Raw genomic sequence first — 17,254 nt, forward strand, 5'->3', positions numbered from 1 at the left:
CCTAAGTTCAGGGCTATTATTGTAATACAGTAGTTTCATAAATCTATAAATAGAGCTTCAGGGGGAGAGTTAGGGATAATCAATTCCATAATCCTTCTTCCTCCAGTTTTTTCCCAATGGGTTTCTTTCCCTTTTTCTCCATGAGCTAAATTCATGGAGTCCTAAAAATCAACATGGTATCAGAGCTATGATTTTCAGGACTCCGACTATGGTTTTTCATATCTCATTCCCCGTTGGGTTTTTTTTCATAGTTGCTAGATATTAGTTTTTTTTATTTTTTTATTTTATGTTTTTCTACTGCTACTCTCTCCGTGAGACCATGCTAATTGGAATTTTTTTTATCTCCTACTATTACACTGCTATTTTTGTTTTTCTGGTATAAGAGACGTCTGTGATGCCGGAAAAAAAAATTACCATGCCATTTCTTCCATTGGGAGTTCTAAAAGGAGTCGAGAGACGCAATCGTCGCCGTTTTTGCCTTTCTCGGTTTACCTAGCGAGCGCTAGTAGTTTCTGCACCATGTACGGAGCGAGAGGTTGGTGGCAGTGGAGCTGGTGGCTACACACCTTACAACTATGGTGGTCTTCCTTCTTTCCCGGTGACAACGATGCCATTTCTGTTTTTACATTTCACGTCGGCGTCGGGGATGAAGATGTATTGTTGCTGTCTCTGTTCGGTTGACGGGGAAGACGACCCACCGTTGACGGAGAAGACGACTCTACACACGAGAAGAAAAAAAAGTCTGCTGCATGGTTTCTACAGGAGGACAATAACGCCGAAGTATGCAAGTTGCCGTTTCTGGAGAGTTTCTGCCGAGAGTCTGTCGGCGCCGAGAAAAAACGACTACTAATGCCGATTGCTTGCCGTTGAGACTCTGTTTCTTCCGAGATTACGTTCTGCAGACGTGCTGTTCGGCGCCATGAGAAGACGAAGTCATTCCAATTTTATCGGAACTGCTCGCCGGGAAGAGACTTTCCGTTTTTGGATGCCGAAGACGATGGCATCTTGCCATGGCTGATTGCTCAAACCAGCTGGTTTCCGTTTCTAGACGATAAAATCAGGAAACCAGCCCGCATGGGGAAGAAGAACTGTTTCACAATTAAAGCTTGTCGTAAGTTAAGAAAGTTTATTATTTCTACGCCTAAGTTCGGAAAATTGAGCGCTCTGTTCTGGCACAATTCGGACTCGCCCAAGTCAACTCGGACCGACGAGCAACGAACCAGCCTTCCCAGCCGACCGAGGATGATCTTGTTATGCTGAGTCAACTCGGTCTGGGTCAACCTGACTCGGGCCACTTTTTCTACCTCGATATACATGCCCAAGATTTTGGTGCGACTCGGTAAATTTTTTTCTCTAGCTGGATTATTATTTTTGAAGAATTGACAAATTATTCCTTGGTCAGCACATTATTTAGAACAGATATGTGCATTGGATTATTTCATGGGTAATTCTACAAGGATTAATTTGGGTCGTGTTAAATGGGCCCTAGCCAAGCCCATTTCAGCTGCTGCTATTGTGTCTCTTTTGATGAGACATAATTATTGAAGAAGAGGTAGCCTCATACTATTATTTATTATGTCCTTGTCAAAAACAATTTTTTTTGGTTGGGAGTCCATGACGGAGGAACTTCATCCCCGTAAAAAATATCAATTTTTTGTGGTTCGGAGTCCATGACGGAGGAACTTCATCCCTGTAAAAAATATCAAATTTATTTGTGGTTGGAGTCCATGACAGAGGAACTTCATCCCCGTCAAAAATATCAAATTTATTTGTGGTTGGGAGTCCATGACGGAGGAACTTCATCCCCGTCAAAAATATCAATTTTTTTTGTGGTTGGAAGTCCACGGCGGAGGAACTTCCCCCCCCCCCCCCCCCATTAATATCTTATATTACTCTACCACTTGAGAGTCGTTGTCCTGTGGAGGGACACGGTGGTGGAGGTGGACACTTCAGAGCAATGTCTTAGCGGTTAGGAGTGATTTACTCTCACTGATATTATACCAGTTGGGCCTCATGAATGAAAGCACCAGCATGAGGGGGAGTGTTAGAAGATGAAGGCATATTATACAAAAAAAAAAATTTATACATCATTTGCAGCAAGTTGGGAGTTCATGCTATTCTTTCACCCCCAGCTTGAGGGTGAGTGTTGGAAGACAGGGCCCAAACCTACGCGACAAAGGAAGGCCCACATATCAAAGTGTATAAGAAAATAGGCCCAAGCCCATAAAACCAAGGAAGACCCATGGATCCAAGAGATATAGAAGATGGACTCAAGGCCCATAGGCCCACATAAATTGATGGCAGGATGGTAAATAAAGGGTCATCTCATAGAGATGGCATTGATATAATTATGTTAAAGTTCTAGGGTTAAAACCCTAAACTCTAAACCCTAAGTTCAGGGGTATTATTGTAATACAGTAGTTTCATAAATCTATAAATAGAGCTTCAGGGGGAGGGTTAGGGATAATCAATTCCATAACCCTTCTTCCTCCAGTTTTCTCCCAATGGGTTTCTTTCCCTTTTTCTCCATGAGCTAAATTCATGGAGTCCCTGCCTTCTTGCTCAGGTCCTTTGCATATATTAGATTGTACCTCAACTAAACTCATGCGCTCCTACAAGGGCTCATCATCTTCCATGACCGCTTTAGCAGCAAGCTTCTAATTGAGGGTGACTCCAAGTTTGTTACCGGCTAGTGATCTACGCTGTCTGATCCCCCTTGGCATCACTGGAAGACCTTCCATGAAATTGTAGACATCATATCCAGGTTTGATTTTTTTGAAACCATGTTTCGAGATCAGCAAACTCTTTGGCTAATTCTTTTGTTAAGCAAGAAGCATCCCTCCAATCGTTCATTATAAGGAGAGAACTCCTTCATCCATATTGTTTTGTTCTTGGCTTGCCTTCAATAAAATTCACTCTTTTAAAAAAAAACAAATAAGCCCAGTTCCATCCTCAAATGCCAAGCTACTTAAGAGGCTCTTTTTTTGAGTGAAGTGTACTTTTATTGCAAAAGCAAGAAGCAAAAACAAAGACCTGGCCAAGATGCCCTCCCTTAACAACAATATTTAGCACAATACTTAAGAGGCTTATTGCTCAATGTTATAACCCAATAACACTTCTTAACTCTTATCAATGTGAGACTATTCCCACTCGACAGAGGAATTGGCTCAATGTCAACGAGTAATCCTATGGAAACTCTTCATTTACAACTATATGGTTTCTATCAAAAGAGTGACACTAATATGTGCTTAAAGAGGACCTTTAAATTGGTCCACAACACTCCACTTCCTACTTTTTTATGCATATAGATGGTACATACACCTATACAAATGTCATCAAAATTAGAAGTTTGTACCAGCTAAAAGCAGGGACCGGTTTATCTTCAATATGTATCGCATATCAACCGATACATATCGGATTTCAGGGAAGTGTATTGGTGTACTAGATTTCAGGGTATGCAATATGTATCCAAAAACCGATATGGCCTCCCCTGGCTCAAAGGGCCACTCCATTGCTTGACTTATAGTGATGGTCTCCCCTCAAAGGCTCTCAAGCTGAACTTTGCCATAAGTAATAAAAAACCCTGGTCCAGCAGCCTACCAAGGAATCTAATAGACTATGTCAGTCAGATCATCACTCCCCTTTCTAATATTACTTGACAAGGTGAAGGAAGTGTATTTCCATAGAGTTACTCCTCTTGCCATCGAGTTGATCTTTTTTTTTTTTGAAATATGGTGTATAAACTATTAAAAAGAGAGAGTACAGTATAAACAAACCTAACTATGCGAGTTTTTCTCCACAACAAGGTGTTGGAGCAAAATACCCAACTTAGCCTGAATGTCTGCCAAATGATTGGCAAAACGAAGAATGTGCTTCCAATTACAATTTAAAGAAGAAATTAAATTACAAATATCTGAATACATATCCCAATGATGCCATGGAGGTCAGATAGGCTTTCCATCGAGTTGATCTTCTAAGAAGAATTTACAAAAGATGACATTCTCAAGAATATTAAGTAGCAGAAAAAACCTAATAAGCTGTGTGCATCTTCTGCCAAGAAGAGAGGTTCATGGGGAAATGGCTAGACCAGTCCATCACAGATTCGTTACAAATGAAGATAGACCTTATGAAAAGCACCAAAAGCTACAAAAAAAAAACCAATATGACAAAAAATAGAAGAAAACCAAGGAAGGAAAAGAGAAAGAGAGTATCTTGCATTTAGCCATTATGAAGTATTTTTGAAACATGGACCTCCCGCCCTACTCTGGTTGCAACGGGAGGCCCTCTTGTTTTGTAAGCTTTCTTTCTTTTTTATAAAAGTGCTAATGTATTATAGAGAGAAAAAATTTGTAATCTTTCTTTTGATTAATATATATCACTTTTATAAAAAAAAAGTATCACTTAAAGCCTGTTAAAGCACAAATTGCTTCAATATGGTATCCGGTATCTACTCTTCTACTTCATGCTTAACAACTCTGTTCATTCTCACCTATGCTCATTACTTGTCTCTCTGCGTCATTCTAGCTATAGATCTGAACTCCAATATTTTAGATGGCATCTCCCATTGAGCAGGGTCAGGCTACTTAAAGCCAAGATTAACAAAACCCAAATAACCTACTAGGATTTGTCAGCTCTGCTGGTGACCAGCCATTCAGTTTTTGTTGTTGAAGCTATGTTACCGTCCCTCAACGTCTTGCTTGGGGGGCTGCCACCCTTTTCGTCGGGCTGTTTCTGTTTTTTTTTTTTTTAATGAAAGATCAGTCTGTTCTTGTTGTCTTCTTTTCCTGTTTGGTGAGACCTGAACCCAAGACTCACACTAGAAACCCCATCCCTCCCTCTCTTCTTATTTGGCTATTGAACCAAAGGCTCAATCCACATTTAATGTCAACCTTTTCCTCATCATCAAAAACAGGAAATGAAGTTATACTGGTTGATAGAGTACTACTTAATTATGGAACCAGTATGACCTTGAATATAGCAAGCACAACAAAAGGGAAACTAAGAAAAGAATGCCTAAGCACTATTCAAAAACTCCATCAGTCAATGCTTAGTTCAGTATTCAAATATCACCAATGGTTTTGAAAGCCAAACAGAGGATGACATCTTTTAAGGGTTTGAAACAAATAAAAACAAAAAGAATTTTGCTACCTTTAACCATATGGGAACAAAAGGCGTCAGGAAAGTATGAGGCCACATACTAAAAGCAAAAATGATATTGTAGACAATAGCAGGGTGACTTACCAAGATGGCATTGTCGAAGTGCTTCAGGTAGAGCATGTGGCATGATAGATACTTCACTTTTCTTATCATCTTTCAGTGACTTAAAAACATAATCCACATCTTCTTTTAAATTCTCAGATAAATAGAAACAACCTATTTTCTTAAATGCCCTTTCAACCTACATAAGAAAGCAAACCAGGAAATCTTAAGACAAGAAAACAATCACCTTGCAAGACCTACTCAATTGTTTAAAATCAAATAGGAAGCATTTTTTAGTGAGCTTTTTATTTTTATAAAGTAAGAAAAATCAATAAAAGGGAGGACTACAAGAGTACAAATGAAGGGCAGAAGCAGCCCAAAATAAAAGATTCATCCAGTATCTAAAGAGAATGAATCACCCACAATAATATCATGTAAATCAACACCCACCCATGCTAGAAACTCCAATACTGTTAGCATTTTGTGAAACATGAATCATTTATCTAGTTCAGCTTTGAAAATACATTGGAAAGATATAGTTTTCTTTATTAGTTGGAAGAATATAGTTGCTTCGTTCCCAAATGCCTTCTGTTGTCCCCGCTGGGCTGGTTCAAGCTGAATTTTGATGGAAGCTCTAAAAGGAATCTTGAACCTGCAGGAAGGGGTGTAATTTGTGAGCATTCACAGCAGCTCATTTGGGTTTACACTGCACCTTTTGGGCACCGTGATTCATCTAAGGTGGAAATTTATGCCCTCCTATGTGGCTTGTAGTTATTTTTCTAGAATTTCTCGTCCCTTTCTGGTTGAAGGGGATTCCTCAGTATCCATATTTTGATTGTCTTCTAGCCAGTTTTCTTTGCATCAATAACGAGAGGAATTATATTAACACATTCAGGTTCACTGGATTTGTATGTTACACACTGCAAACTCCATGGCAGATCTTGGCCAATACAAGGTGTTTATTTACTGGATCTCACTGTGGGAAGTTCTTTACCTTTCAATGTTCATTGATTGTATTTTTCTCCTAGTTAAAAAATGGATTTGTCTTTTTCTCTTTGTTAAAAAATGGATTTGTTTTTCACTTTTTTATAAAAAAATGGATTGTATTTTTTAATTTGATTTTGTTTCTTTTCCTCTCTTTTCTTAAAAAAAAATTGTGTATCTTTTGATGAAGACCGTTTTTCTCTAGACCTCTTTTCTTTTTCTAATTATCAGCTTTCACACTGAAATTGTCATCATTCTCAATGAAAAATCTACAGATATGAGTACCTTTGTACTAAAAACTCTAACGAGAGAACAGAATGCCAATCAATAGCAAGAGGAATCATCACAATTGTGAAGTTGACACTTCATACTCACCAATAGGCTTTTGAGCTTCATTATGACTTGATTGAAATAACCTACAGGCACAAGGTGAGACCCAGAACCAGTGGTTCTATCAACTGCAACATTTCCAAAAAGAAAAAAAGAAAAGAAAAAAGTCAGAATTGGGTACCGCGTAAGTTAGAAAAATGACAGTTGTTATAAAGAGGTCCCCAAGAGTTACAGAAGAAAAATCTGACAAAAGATTCTTGCAACACAGACTGGTAGCATCATGGCAGTTGTTATAAAGAGGTTTCCAAAAAAATTATAGAAGGAAAAACTGACAGATGATTTTCACAATACAGACTGGTAGAGTCTTCATCTTTTTTTATTTTTATGGAATGTATGAATACTTTTTCAAAAACAAGAGGAGAGAGACAACCTAACATGTGGGCCATCCTCCACAACGAGATTCTTTTTGACTGTTTTTGGTCTCTCATTCCGAGATCAGCAAATTATGTGGCTGATGCTTTAGCCAAGCAAGGAGCCTCCTTGCAATCTCTTGTTGTTAGAGTTAGTTCCTCTTTTTTGCTCTCTTAATAAAAACACATTTCATAAAAAAAAAATCCTCTACAACGAGGCTTTGGAGGGATGAACCCCTTTTAGTATGATAGTCCGCCAAGTGATTGGCGGATCTAGGTGTGTGGGTCCATTTACAATTTAGGTAAGAAGATATATTATAGATTTCAAAAAAAGTATCCCAATGCCACCAAGGGGTAGATTTGCTTCGCACACCAATCAATGACGACCTTGGAGTCTCCTTCAATGATAAGAGGCCCAGAGAGACGGTCCCGGAAGATCAATAGGCCCTGAAACAGCCCCCGCAAGCTCAGCGGTTGTGGAATCAGAGATACCTAAAAGGCCAGCAAAGGAGTAGAGGAGACAACTATTTTTGTTGTGGATTACCCCACCAAAGTCAGCAGGCCCAAGGCAGCTAAAGGCACTGCCGTCGAAGTACAATTTGAAGTGACCTGGGGGGAGGGGGGAGGACCATATTGTCATATTCGGGGCACAAGAAAGCCCAGTCATGGCGGCAATCAGGCACTAGTTCCCCCGGAAATCAGAACTTCTGAGGTGGAGGAATTCCTTCTTCGTCAGGAGCCAGCGAAGAGTTGGCTAGCAATATTCTCATCAAGCACCTCAATTGGAGAAGCTTTGAGTAGAGTCCTCATCTTAGGGGTCCATTTTGCGAGAATTTCATTAAAAGAAGAAGAGAAAATAAAAAAACAAGAGCCGGCACAACCACTAAAGTAAGAAAATAAAACAGAATACAAAAAAATTTCCGACTCCTAAATTTTTGAAAGTGATAATTTTATTAAGAAAAGAGAAGGAAAACAAGGATCATAAAAATCAACTAAGCCAGAAAATAAAGTCACCAAACAAAAAGCAAAAATTACATCAGCTTACACTATAAGGAAAGAAATTTCCCTCAATGAAATGAGCCATACAATTAGCACTATGAACTACAGAAGACCATTACACACTAATGCAATAAAAAACTTAAAAAATCCCATCACAAAAAACAAAAAGAAGAGAAAATTTCCATTCCAACTCTCAGGAGATCAAAAAGGTAGCCAAAGGAGGAGAGAAAGAGGAAAGTCACATGGTGATGAAGTACTCCATTGTATGCAAGCAAATCAATCATGTAGTAGCTGATCTTCATACAGGGATCCGCAATATGATCCATTCCAAGCTCCTGGGTTCCCCTCAGAGAAGAGAATAGCTTTCAAACCCCTCCCTTCCTTTTCCCCCTGCTTCTTTTCAAGAACAGTACGTGCCTGGAGGAGGCGAGCCACACAAGAAGGAAGTGGGGGAGGGGGCCCCTTTAACTCCCTCTTGCTGTTCATCAAGAACAGGGAAGGAGGCTTCTCTCTTCTTCCTTGTTTGTCCAGGAACACTGTACTGAACAGAACACTGCACCCCCTTCCCCCATCCTTACTTTGTCCAGGAACAATATGAGCTTCAGGAAGGGGAGGCCCACAACTCTCTAGCAGGAAGCTGGCACCCTTTTCCCTCCCCTTTCCTCCAAGGAGAGAAGGAGAAGTACAGCACTTTTTTTCATTTTTGTTTAATGATGATGATTTTATTAAAGAAGAAAAATGCAGAGAAAGCCATCACCACAACCTCGGGGAAGATGAATTTTTTTATTAGCAAAAAAAGGCAAATCTTGACATATTACATAAAGAATAAAAGAAAGGCATTTTTGTCTTTTTTGCATCATATCTAACATCTCCATGATTCACACTAATGGCATGCTAATATTTGTTCAATCAAGGCTCTAAAAATATGAGCATATTTTGAAAATCTGGCCTTTATACCATGTGTGAAATTAGGTAAAAAGCCAGGCTGAATTTGAGAATTAATCTTTTTTATTGTATTTTCATCACATATCTCCTAGAATTTGACCTGTGGAGAATGTTTTCTGCACGATTTTCAGTCACTTTTTTTCCAAATTAAGAGACAAACATAATTGATAGTTTACCTGCTTCAGCACCAAAAAGCACCTGCAGTCTAGAAGTTGAAAATTCAGCATCTACTTTTTGGTCACTCAGCAAGGACAGAGAGATGCTAGTTGACCCCAAAGGAACCACAACGGCAGCCATATTGTCCATGCTACCTTCCTCAAAGGCAGTGTTCACTATGAAATCAGCCAATGACCATAAATCTGTAGATAAGACTTCCAAACCTTTGCTTTTCAGCTTGTCAGCTTCCCATAGGAGATCACAGATATCTTGCGTGCTCATTTTCTCAAAGATCCCATCGGAAGCAACAACCAGGTAGCTATCATTAACAGTGAGAGGTTGCCACTCTGTCACCTCTGGTACAGATATAACACCGTAACTGACAAGAGTTCAGAGTAAAATCTGAATAAGAAAAACATTATAATAATTTAAATTATAAAAGGAAATAGCAGAAAGTGTTACAAAAGGATCAAATTAAAAGACTGCATTCCACGACAACCTAATGCCCATATTCCACTATAACATGAGCACACTTTCTACCTTTTTGAACATGAAACCATAGTTTTATACAGTGTAAAGAATAAAAGCAAATAGCATGGAAGAAATAACGGGTTACATATAATCAATTCATTACAAGTACCCCAGCACTATGACATAAATTAAAGGAAATTAATCTATATATTTATCAGGGTAAAGACACCTTTTATAAGGTAAATCACCAATAGCACGAGATATAGCCAGTTCACCATTAACACGAGCAATGCCGCCCCATTCTGCCACAAAACCACCAGCTGCTTCCACTCGAGCTCTTTCATCATCTCTATCCGGATGATGATCACTTGTAAGCTCCTTAACACAGAAGTATGTGGAACCATCAAACCTTGGCAACTTTATTAATTTATTATGTGCATTAGTAATAGATACAGCCTTATTACGTCTTCTACGCCCACGCCCATTATACTTTGAGAAAGTCCCTACATAAACAAAAGGTGTGTTGTAACACTTGAAGTGAAGGCTGGCTGATAAAGAATAAACCTAAGAAGGAAGAAATGCAGAGGAAAGATTGTTCGCAACCTCATATTAGGAACCATCAGATACCCAAGAACATAAATATTGTCATATTGGCTAAAATGAACTGATTTGATAAATACTGAAACTAGGCTAACCATTAAAAAAACTGTAAAAAAATTTAAAAATATATAGCTGTAGAAACTATGAAACCATAGCAAAACCACACCTGTCGGATATGTGTTTTCAGAACACAACAGAGCTTTGGAGTCGCCAATGTTAGCAACTAAGATCCGACCATCTGCTATAAGAACAACAGTAGCAGTAGATCCTGATTCAAGATTCTTTTCATAAGCCTCCTGCAAGTAATAATTTTTTTTTTAAATGATGCAAGTAATAATATATAAAAGAGGACATTAGAAAAAAAAATTAAAAATGGACAAGCCAAACAGAGCAATTCTGGAGAAAATAGAAACACTTCAGTAGCTTGAAACTGATAATAAATTACTGACCTTAGAAAATGTCACATCAATGTCATGAATAGTTCTCAGCAATGACTCCTTCAAGATTTCCATGTGCAGTGATTCATCAAAGAAAAAAGGCACTAGCCCATTGAATCTGCGGACCAGTAATCCAGATGTCAACAGCTTTCTATGAAGAAAAATAGGCACATCATTACTTTGAGACACTAAGTTGTAAGATTCTATAATACATATGCAGAAATTGAGTATGAAAACAAACAATTGAATTGAACTCCTGAAACTAAATGATTGCAAAAGACGGACAAAGAAGGTTAAAGGAAGAAACAGCAACAAGTTAAAATGATTTTCACTACTCAAACTACAAAAAATTGTGTGTCAAGTTGTAACATGGTCAAACAAACTGACTAAAGCCCAAAGTTCACCCCAAATTTCAACCCCAGGTGACATGAAAGAAACTAGCATAGGATGCAGACACTGATGCAGGCAACAAGTGCATGACATGAATGAAAGACACCAGTGTAGGATGTAGACACTGAGAATATAAGGACAGGATACTAAACACAGGCACATGAGAAAAAGATACGCGGTGAACGAGGTCTTCAAGTCAGTTTTAAAGTGCCGAATCCATGTTGGGAACATTCAGTCATTTATGTCAACCTATTAGTCACATATTAGCTCTTCATAAGAAGTTCTAACCAAGTTCCTCAAGGTGCATGCGAATTAGTCAATGAAATTTGAAAATGCGATCTCAAAACATAAACAAGATAAAAACAAGATGCACATAATTTAAACCATAGAGCTGCTGGTACCTTTTTTACAATATAAAATGTGGATAGCTTAGTCAAATTTTAGCAAACAAATACCAATTATTTCAACAAAATTTCAAGTAGCAACTTGAATGAATTCACAATGATACAGCACTTGCAATATATTGGACAACATAGAAAATTTTGGGGAAATGCTCTTGAGTTTTTGAGAAAAAAAGATGAGGAAACAGGCCTCCTTGTTCTCACTAAACTCCACTAAACAGATACAGTTTTGTCTTAAATGACAGAATTAGAGCAGCTTGCATAGCACGCTGGCTGTAAAAGACTTTACAGACATGTTTTTTCAATGAAGCACAGTAGGAAATTGTAGCAGAGTTTTGACTGCTTCATCCCATAACTTATGAGCAGTAAAGAGCAAGAGGATTTATATGGATTATGTTATTACTAATTCCACATAGATCCAAAAATCATGTGCTTATTATTTAGGAAGAGGGCTCTTAACTTCATCTAGTCATTTTGAAATGGATCTAAACCTGATCTTAACAAGGTATCAGAGCAGGTGTTTGTATGTGGACCCTACCCAAAAGTTGTTCAAGTGTAAGAGCCACAAAGGAGGCCACCATCTGAAGTGAGAATTAAGAATAGTCTCACATGGACCAAGATAAGAAATCATTGCTTAAGAAGAAGCCTCCTAATTTTGGCTAATCATTTTGGGATGGACACGGACTCAACTTTAATAGATTTTTTTTATAAAAAAAAGGAGCACCTTTTTCTCAAACTTTTCAACAACTTTGTTTGGATAACCAATTCCAACAGCTAGGACTTAAGTCAGTTAGGCACAATGTTGTGAATGTCTATAACATTCAAAAAGTTGACAGTAAAGAAGATGGAAGCAAAACTTGTGAAGGGATTATGTGATAGTGGCAATGAGAAGTTTATGTGAACGCACAAGTGCTAAGTGTTTTATTTTTTTTACTTTTTAACTTTTTTTATTTTTGACATGTTACTTTTTAACTTTTTTAAGACACTATTTCAGTGAGTGATAAAGTTTTGCAATTGGAAGACCATGATGATGCATAAGTCAAGGATGAGGAGGACAAAGGAAGAGAAAAGGAAACTATCAAATTCCAGAGCATGCAGTTACAAATAGATCAGTTCCACAGAAATCAAAGTTGCTGACTCCATTAAAAATAAAAAGGTGAAAATATCAATAGATACTGACAGCATAGCTTAATGAGTGGTTGTCTTGCCCATAAGATAGACTTGTCTACCACCCAAAATTCTTTGATTGAGGTTATGATGGATAATAGAAATAAAAAAGAATGTTTGAGACCCTACAAGGATGTCAAAGGTACTAGTTAGAGGGAACAATTAGAGTAATTTAGTATACTTACGGTTAAGAGGCTGCAGGACATGGATGTAATTTGTAGTATTATTTAAGTTATAAATAGAAGAGAAGGGTCTGTAAATCCTATTATCTCCAAAAAAAATTCTTTTAGAAAAATTCAACATGGTATGAGAGCAGGTCATCTAGGTTAGTGGGTTGATTAATCAACTCACAAAGACAATGTTTTCAATCTTCCCCTTTGTCTTCGTAGTTTATATCTGTTAAATTTTATTTTTCTCGTTATCTCTCATTCTTGCCAGTTCCTTGTTGTTTGATTTTTCAGTAGTTAGTTCATTGTTCTAATTTTGTTCAATTCAAGACCGTCTACTCGGTGTGGAGGTCATTCCAAAAATCCGGATCTGTCACCAATTGCACCTCATCAAAATTCCCCATCTTTGCTTCTTTGTTATCTGCATCCAGGATGAGTGCTTTGCTCACAGCAAAAGCTTCGACCTTTGCATGAGATCTCCCCAACAACAGGTCCCTTATCCAATAGCTCTTTTTCAGACCTTAGGCTCAGTCCTCAAACCCTGCTACAACCACTGCTAATGGATTACACACTATTTCCCTAGGGTCAATATCAAATCCTCAACCCAACGAGCATTGCCAGAGTTTCCAAGCCATCCAACTGAGCGAGTGTAAAGGCTGGGGCCAGCTTCTACTTGAACTTCTAATCCGACAATATAAGGAAGAGGGACAATTTTTACTAGTAGAAGACTTAGGTTTCTGCTGTCATCAAGGTAACAAAAAACATTGCACTATTGTTGCCATTGTTCTGAGGGAAGCGAATCTGATTCATAAACGAGTGAGCCATGCTAAGGATCAAAAAGAGAAAACAGGAATAATACCTACCACCTAGAAACTATTCCAGGTGCTGATAATCAGAATAGAACAGAGAATCAGAACATCAATTCCTAAGACTTCAATCGCTTGCTCTCTTTGTTTTGTGGTTATTTTTTTCATCCCTGCTTGGCTGATGTTTCTCTATTATATCAGATTTATTTCCTCAATCCAATGATTTCCAATATCAATCAACAAACAGAGAACAAATTCCTAATTTTTTCAAAGCAGATTTTGAGCTATTCGGAGTTTACAATGAAGAGAACAGATGTACTTGCAGCCTCCATGGTTGCTACTTTCATAACAGCCATCTCAATTTGGGGATATGCAATGGACGAGATTTGCTAGTTATTGCCCAAGCAACATCCTAACTCAGGAAAGATTAATGCAAGTTCTGCACCAAAAAAGAAAAAAAAAGACACAAGTTTAATTGCTGCTATTTAATTGGTAATTTTTTTAAATGATGCTGAGTTATATTAATAGGCTTGGAAGAGCAAAATTACAAGGAGGGGAAACCATCCCAAACAATGAGAGATTGCTGGGAGGTTCCAAAGTTAGCTAACCTATCAGCCAAGGAGTTGGCTGATCTAGGAATGTGATTCCATGTACAACAATTGGCAATTGAAGATGCTGAAAATCGATTGGTGTTATTTGATTGCTGCTGAAGTTTACTTGCTTCCTGACTGATGCTCTGGATGACGGTGGTCTGAATTTTCTGAATGTTTATTGTCTAGTCACTCAATGGCAGTAGCAGTAGCCTATTCAAAATCCTCTATAAAGTCAAGACATTGATGAGGACCATTGATGCATTCCAATAGATGATGCACCTACTATTGAACTGCTGCTTTGTTATGCTTTGCTGGAAGATTATGCAATTGCTGAAGACATTGTTTAATCAACTCTAGCAAAGAGAGCGAATCAAGAAGTTGCACTTGGTCATTTTATTGGTCAAATTTATAGTCATGCTTTACTTTGATTTTTCTTCTCTGGCTCTTTGACTCACAATAATTTTCCAGATTGCTTATAGGTTTTGTTTGTCTCCTATGCCATCTCATACTGTGAAGTTGACTCTCCTTTATTTGCTAAAGATCAAACTCCTTATTTTTTCTAGAACTCCTTATTTTTTGTTTGACTGGTTTATTATTCATCTATGGTTCAAACAAAATTATCTCATGTTTTTTAGTGTTGAGTATGTCAACCCTTTCATTTGAGTTTCTTGAGTTGGTCTTCTTATTTTATATGGGTAATTGTATTATGTCCTTAGTGACTTATTTGTTACCATTGGATATGGGTAAGTTTTTCTTACTTGAAAGGTGTTTAGGAGGCTCCAAGTGGGGCCCCAACCTATTTAAGTTATTTTTTCTCATTCAGAGTCCTAGTGTTGACTTCGATTTTATCCATCACCTATCTTTAATTTTGCCCCTTTTTTTGAGTTCTACCCTACAAATGCGGTTTCTGAGAGCCATTGCCTTCATTTATTTTCTGTTATGTTTTTTTTTTCGGTCATTGGAGGTGCTTTTTTTAGGGAGATGCATGTGTTTTTCTTCTTTGGTCCAAGATGGGTCACTTTGTGTTATTGATCCCCAGCTTGAAGGGGAGAACAAGAAGTATATAGATGTGTTGATTAAAACTTATTTTGAACCCGAAAGTGTTACTATTGGCCAAAAATATTAATGCTACAAGTAAGGGAGAGAATAGAAAATGAAGAATTTGAAGACAAAAATGCAAGCTCAAAAGCAAGAGACCTCAAAAACAAACAATTTTTTTAAGTTGTTGAAGCTACATGAAGACCAAATTGTAATTTCGTTTTTTACGTTTATGATAATTGAGAGACATTTTGTAACCTTGGGGGGAGTGTTAGAACAAATAATTGGAGTAATTTAGTTTCTAGGAAAGCAATTTTCAGCAGAAAGTCATTTCTTAGGGTTAAAGGGCTGCAAGGACATAGATGTAACTTGTATTATTGTGTTAGTTATACATAGGAAAGAGGGTTCTATAAACTAATCTCTCCCAACTTTTTTCTTGCTGCAAAATTCAACAATACTATTGAAAGGCGTCGCCTCCTTTGAGCTTCCCAGCAATCTCTCATTGTTTGAGAAGGCTTTCCCCCTTTGTAATCTGCTCGTTTGAGCTTTTGTCTTAATAAAATTCAGCACCATTTTAAAAAAAAAAAAAAAAAAAAAAATGTGTCACCTCCATATGGATCCTCACCTATTAACTTTCAGGGGAATAAGTGGGTGTAACAAATTCAGTGGTTGCAACAACTTGGACCCATTTTTAAGGATTTCCTAATTATGACCATAGAGTTCCACAAAAGAGCACATCTAAGAATTCACACAACTCTTTTACTCATATCTATGGTAATACAGCTCAAGGAGTTAAAACTCCAATTAAGAGCCAACAACGAGCATCCACTTCCATAGTTGTTAACTCTCATACGGCTACTGTTCTATAGAAGTTCAGAGACATTTTCTTTGAACCTTGGAGCTCCCCTTAAACCACATATTATGATATAGACAATCCTCTCTAGTTATCAGTTGGTGCAAGCAATCTGATGGCATTCCTCAGAGATTCAACTTTATTTTTTACCAGATTTCATATATTATTGATTGTACCTTAATTATTAGGTCTTGATCTGCTAATGGTAGGGTCTCTCTCCAACAGCTTGTTGTGAATGTTATCACCCCTCTTAATCCTTGTATCTCTTTTTCTCTTTAATCACAATTTCCAGCATTAAAAAAAAAAGAGAGAGAGATAGAGAGAGAGAGAGAGAGATGGATAATTTAGTATTTACCAAGAAAAGCATGTATAAGACGCTTAATTCGCTGACATGGTTACCTTAATTTGAAACAGCTCATAAAAGCATCACTCGTCCCATAACCCAACATATATTCTACATAGACCAACTTGACATACCCGTATGTCTACTGCTCACTTCCAAACTCTTACGTGAGTTCTCTTCATACCCAAGGTAAGGCTACCAGGGATTCTTATGGCCATACAAGACGATGGAAGAAGTTCTTTTGATAGGAATTAAAGATATATGTCAAACAGCATGTAGATGAAAAGTATAATAAGGCGATCATTGCAGAATTTTTGCAGCCTTTACAGTTGTGGAAGAGGCACTGCACCATTGGGTTCATTAAGGTATCCATGTCATACTGGAATCCAACATTTAGAAGGTGGTTCATAATGTAAGCTAATTAAGGACCATCAGTGTGCACCCCATAATTCAAACCACATTCTAGCTCTTCTAGAAACCATGGAGATTACAATCTCCTTGGAACGAGCCACCATCCCCTTATTTTCAACCACTTTGGCAATATGTACCACCAGTTAACCGCCTTAGAACACCCTAAAATCGACTAAGAACATAGCACGCATTCAGTGAGGATAGTCACCTTTCAAGATTCAAATTATGTTGAAGCCGCTCCTTATATTGGTTCACCACTTCAAAACTTGCACCCATATCACCCTTGGACATAAATCTTCCATATGATTTCTTAAATGTGATAGAATATATTCCATCCAAAAGAAAATATACATGCAAAAGAAAGTACTCCAACAGAAGTTTAGAGGCCATTTCACTAGCTTCATCACCATTATGCCCATCAAATACCGCCACTATGCCAACATTAATCTCCTTGACACCCCTCCTGCCTGCTACAGGCATAGCTTAACCGATGAGAAAAACATAGTGAATAGTTAAATGCCAACCAATCAAGCACTAATAAGAATGTGATTTGA

At 37.8% G+C, this 17,254-nt stretch overlaps 1 protein-coding gene across 3 annotated transcripts in view; it reads right to left on the reverse strand.

The window, feature by feature from the left end:
• The window catches only part of LOC137934051 (uncharacterized), a 43,905-nt gene that overhangs the window by 24,821 nt on the left and 1,830 nt on the right, over nt 1-17,254 (reverse strand). For all 3 annotated transcript variants that reach the window (XR_011109154.1, XM_068778247.1, XM_068778248.1), the window contains exons 2-8: nt 16,909-17,167; nt 10,544-10,649; nt 10,261-10,390; nt 9,724-9,997; nt 9,044-9,402; nt 6,559-6,641; nt 5,242-5,398 (exon numbers count right to left, since the gene is read on the reverse strand). Coding sequence is in view for 2 of the 3 variants with exons in the window: in XM_068778247.1 (XP_068634348.1) it covers nt 5,242-5,398; nt 6,559-6,641; nt 9,044-9,402; nt 9,724-9,997; nt 10,261-10,390; nt 10,544-10,649; nt 16,909-17,167 (1,368 nt within the window). In the remaining variant the exon portion in view is untranslated. The remainder of the gene's footprint in view (nt 1-5,241; nt 5,399-6,558; nt 6,642-9,043; nt 9,403-9,723; nt 9,998-10,260; nt 10,391-10,543; nt 10,650-16,908; nt 17,168-17,254) is intronic.

The sequence above is a fragment of the Aristolochia californica genome, unplaced genomic scaffold, assembly GCF_029961685.1.
Source record: "Aristolochia californica isolate CCGP_79_NKW_82.1479 unplaced genomic scaffold, dmAriCali1.0.hap1 SCAF_6, whole genome shotgun sequence".
NCBI classification, from domain to species: domain Eukaryota; kingdom Viridiplantae; phylum Streptophyta; class Magnoliopsida; order Piperales; family Aristolochiaceae; genus Aristolochia; species Aristolochia californica.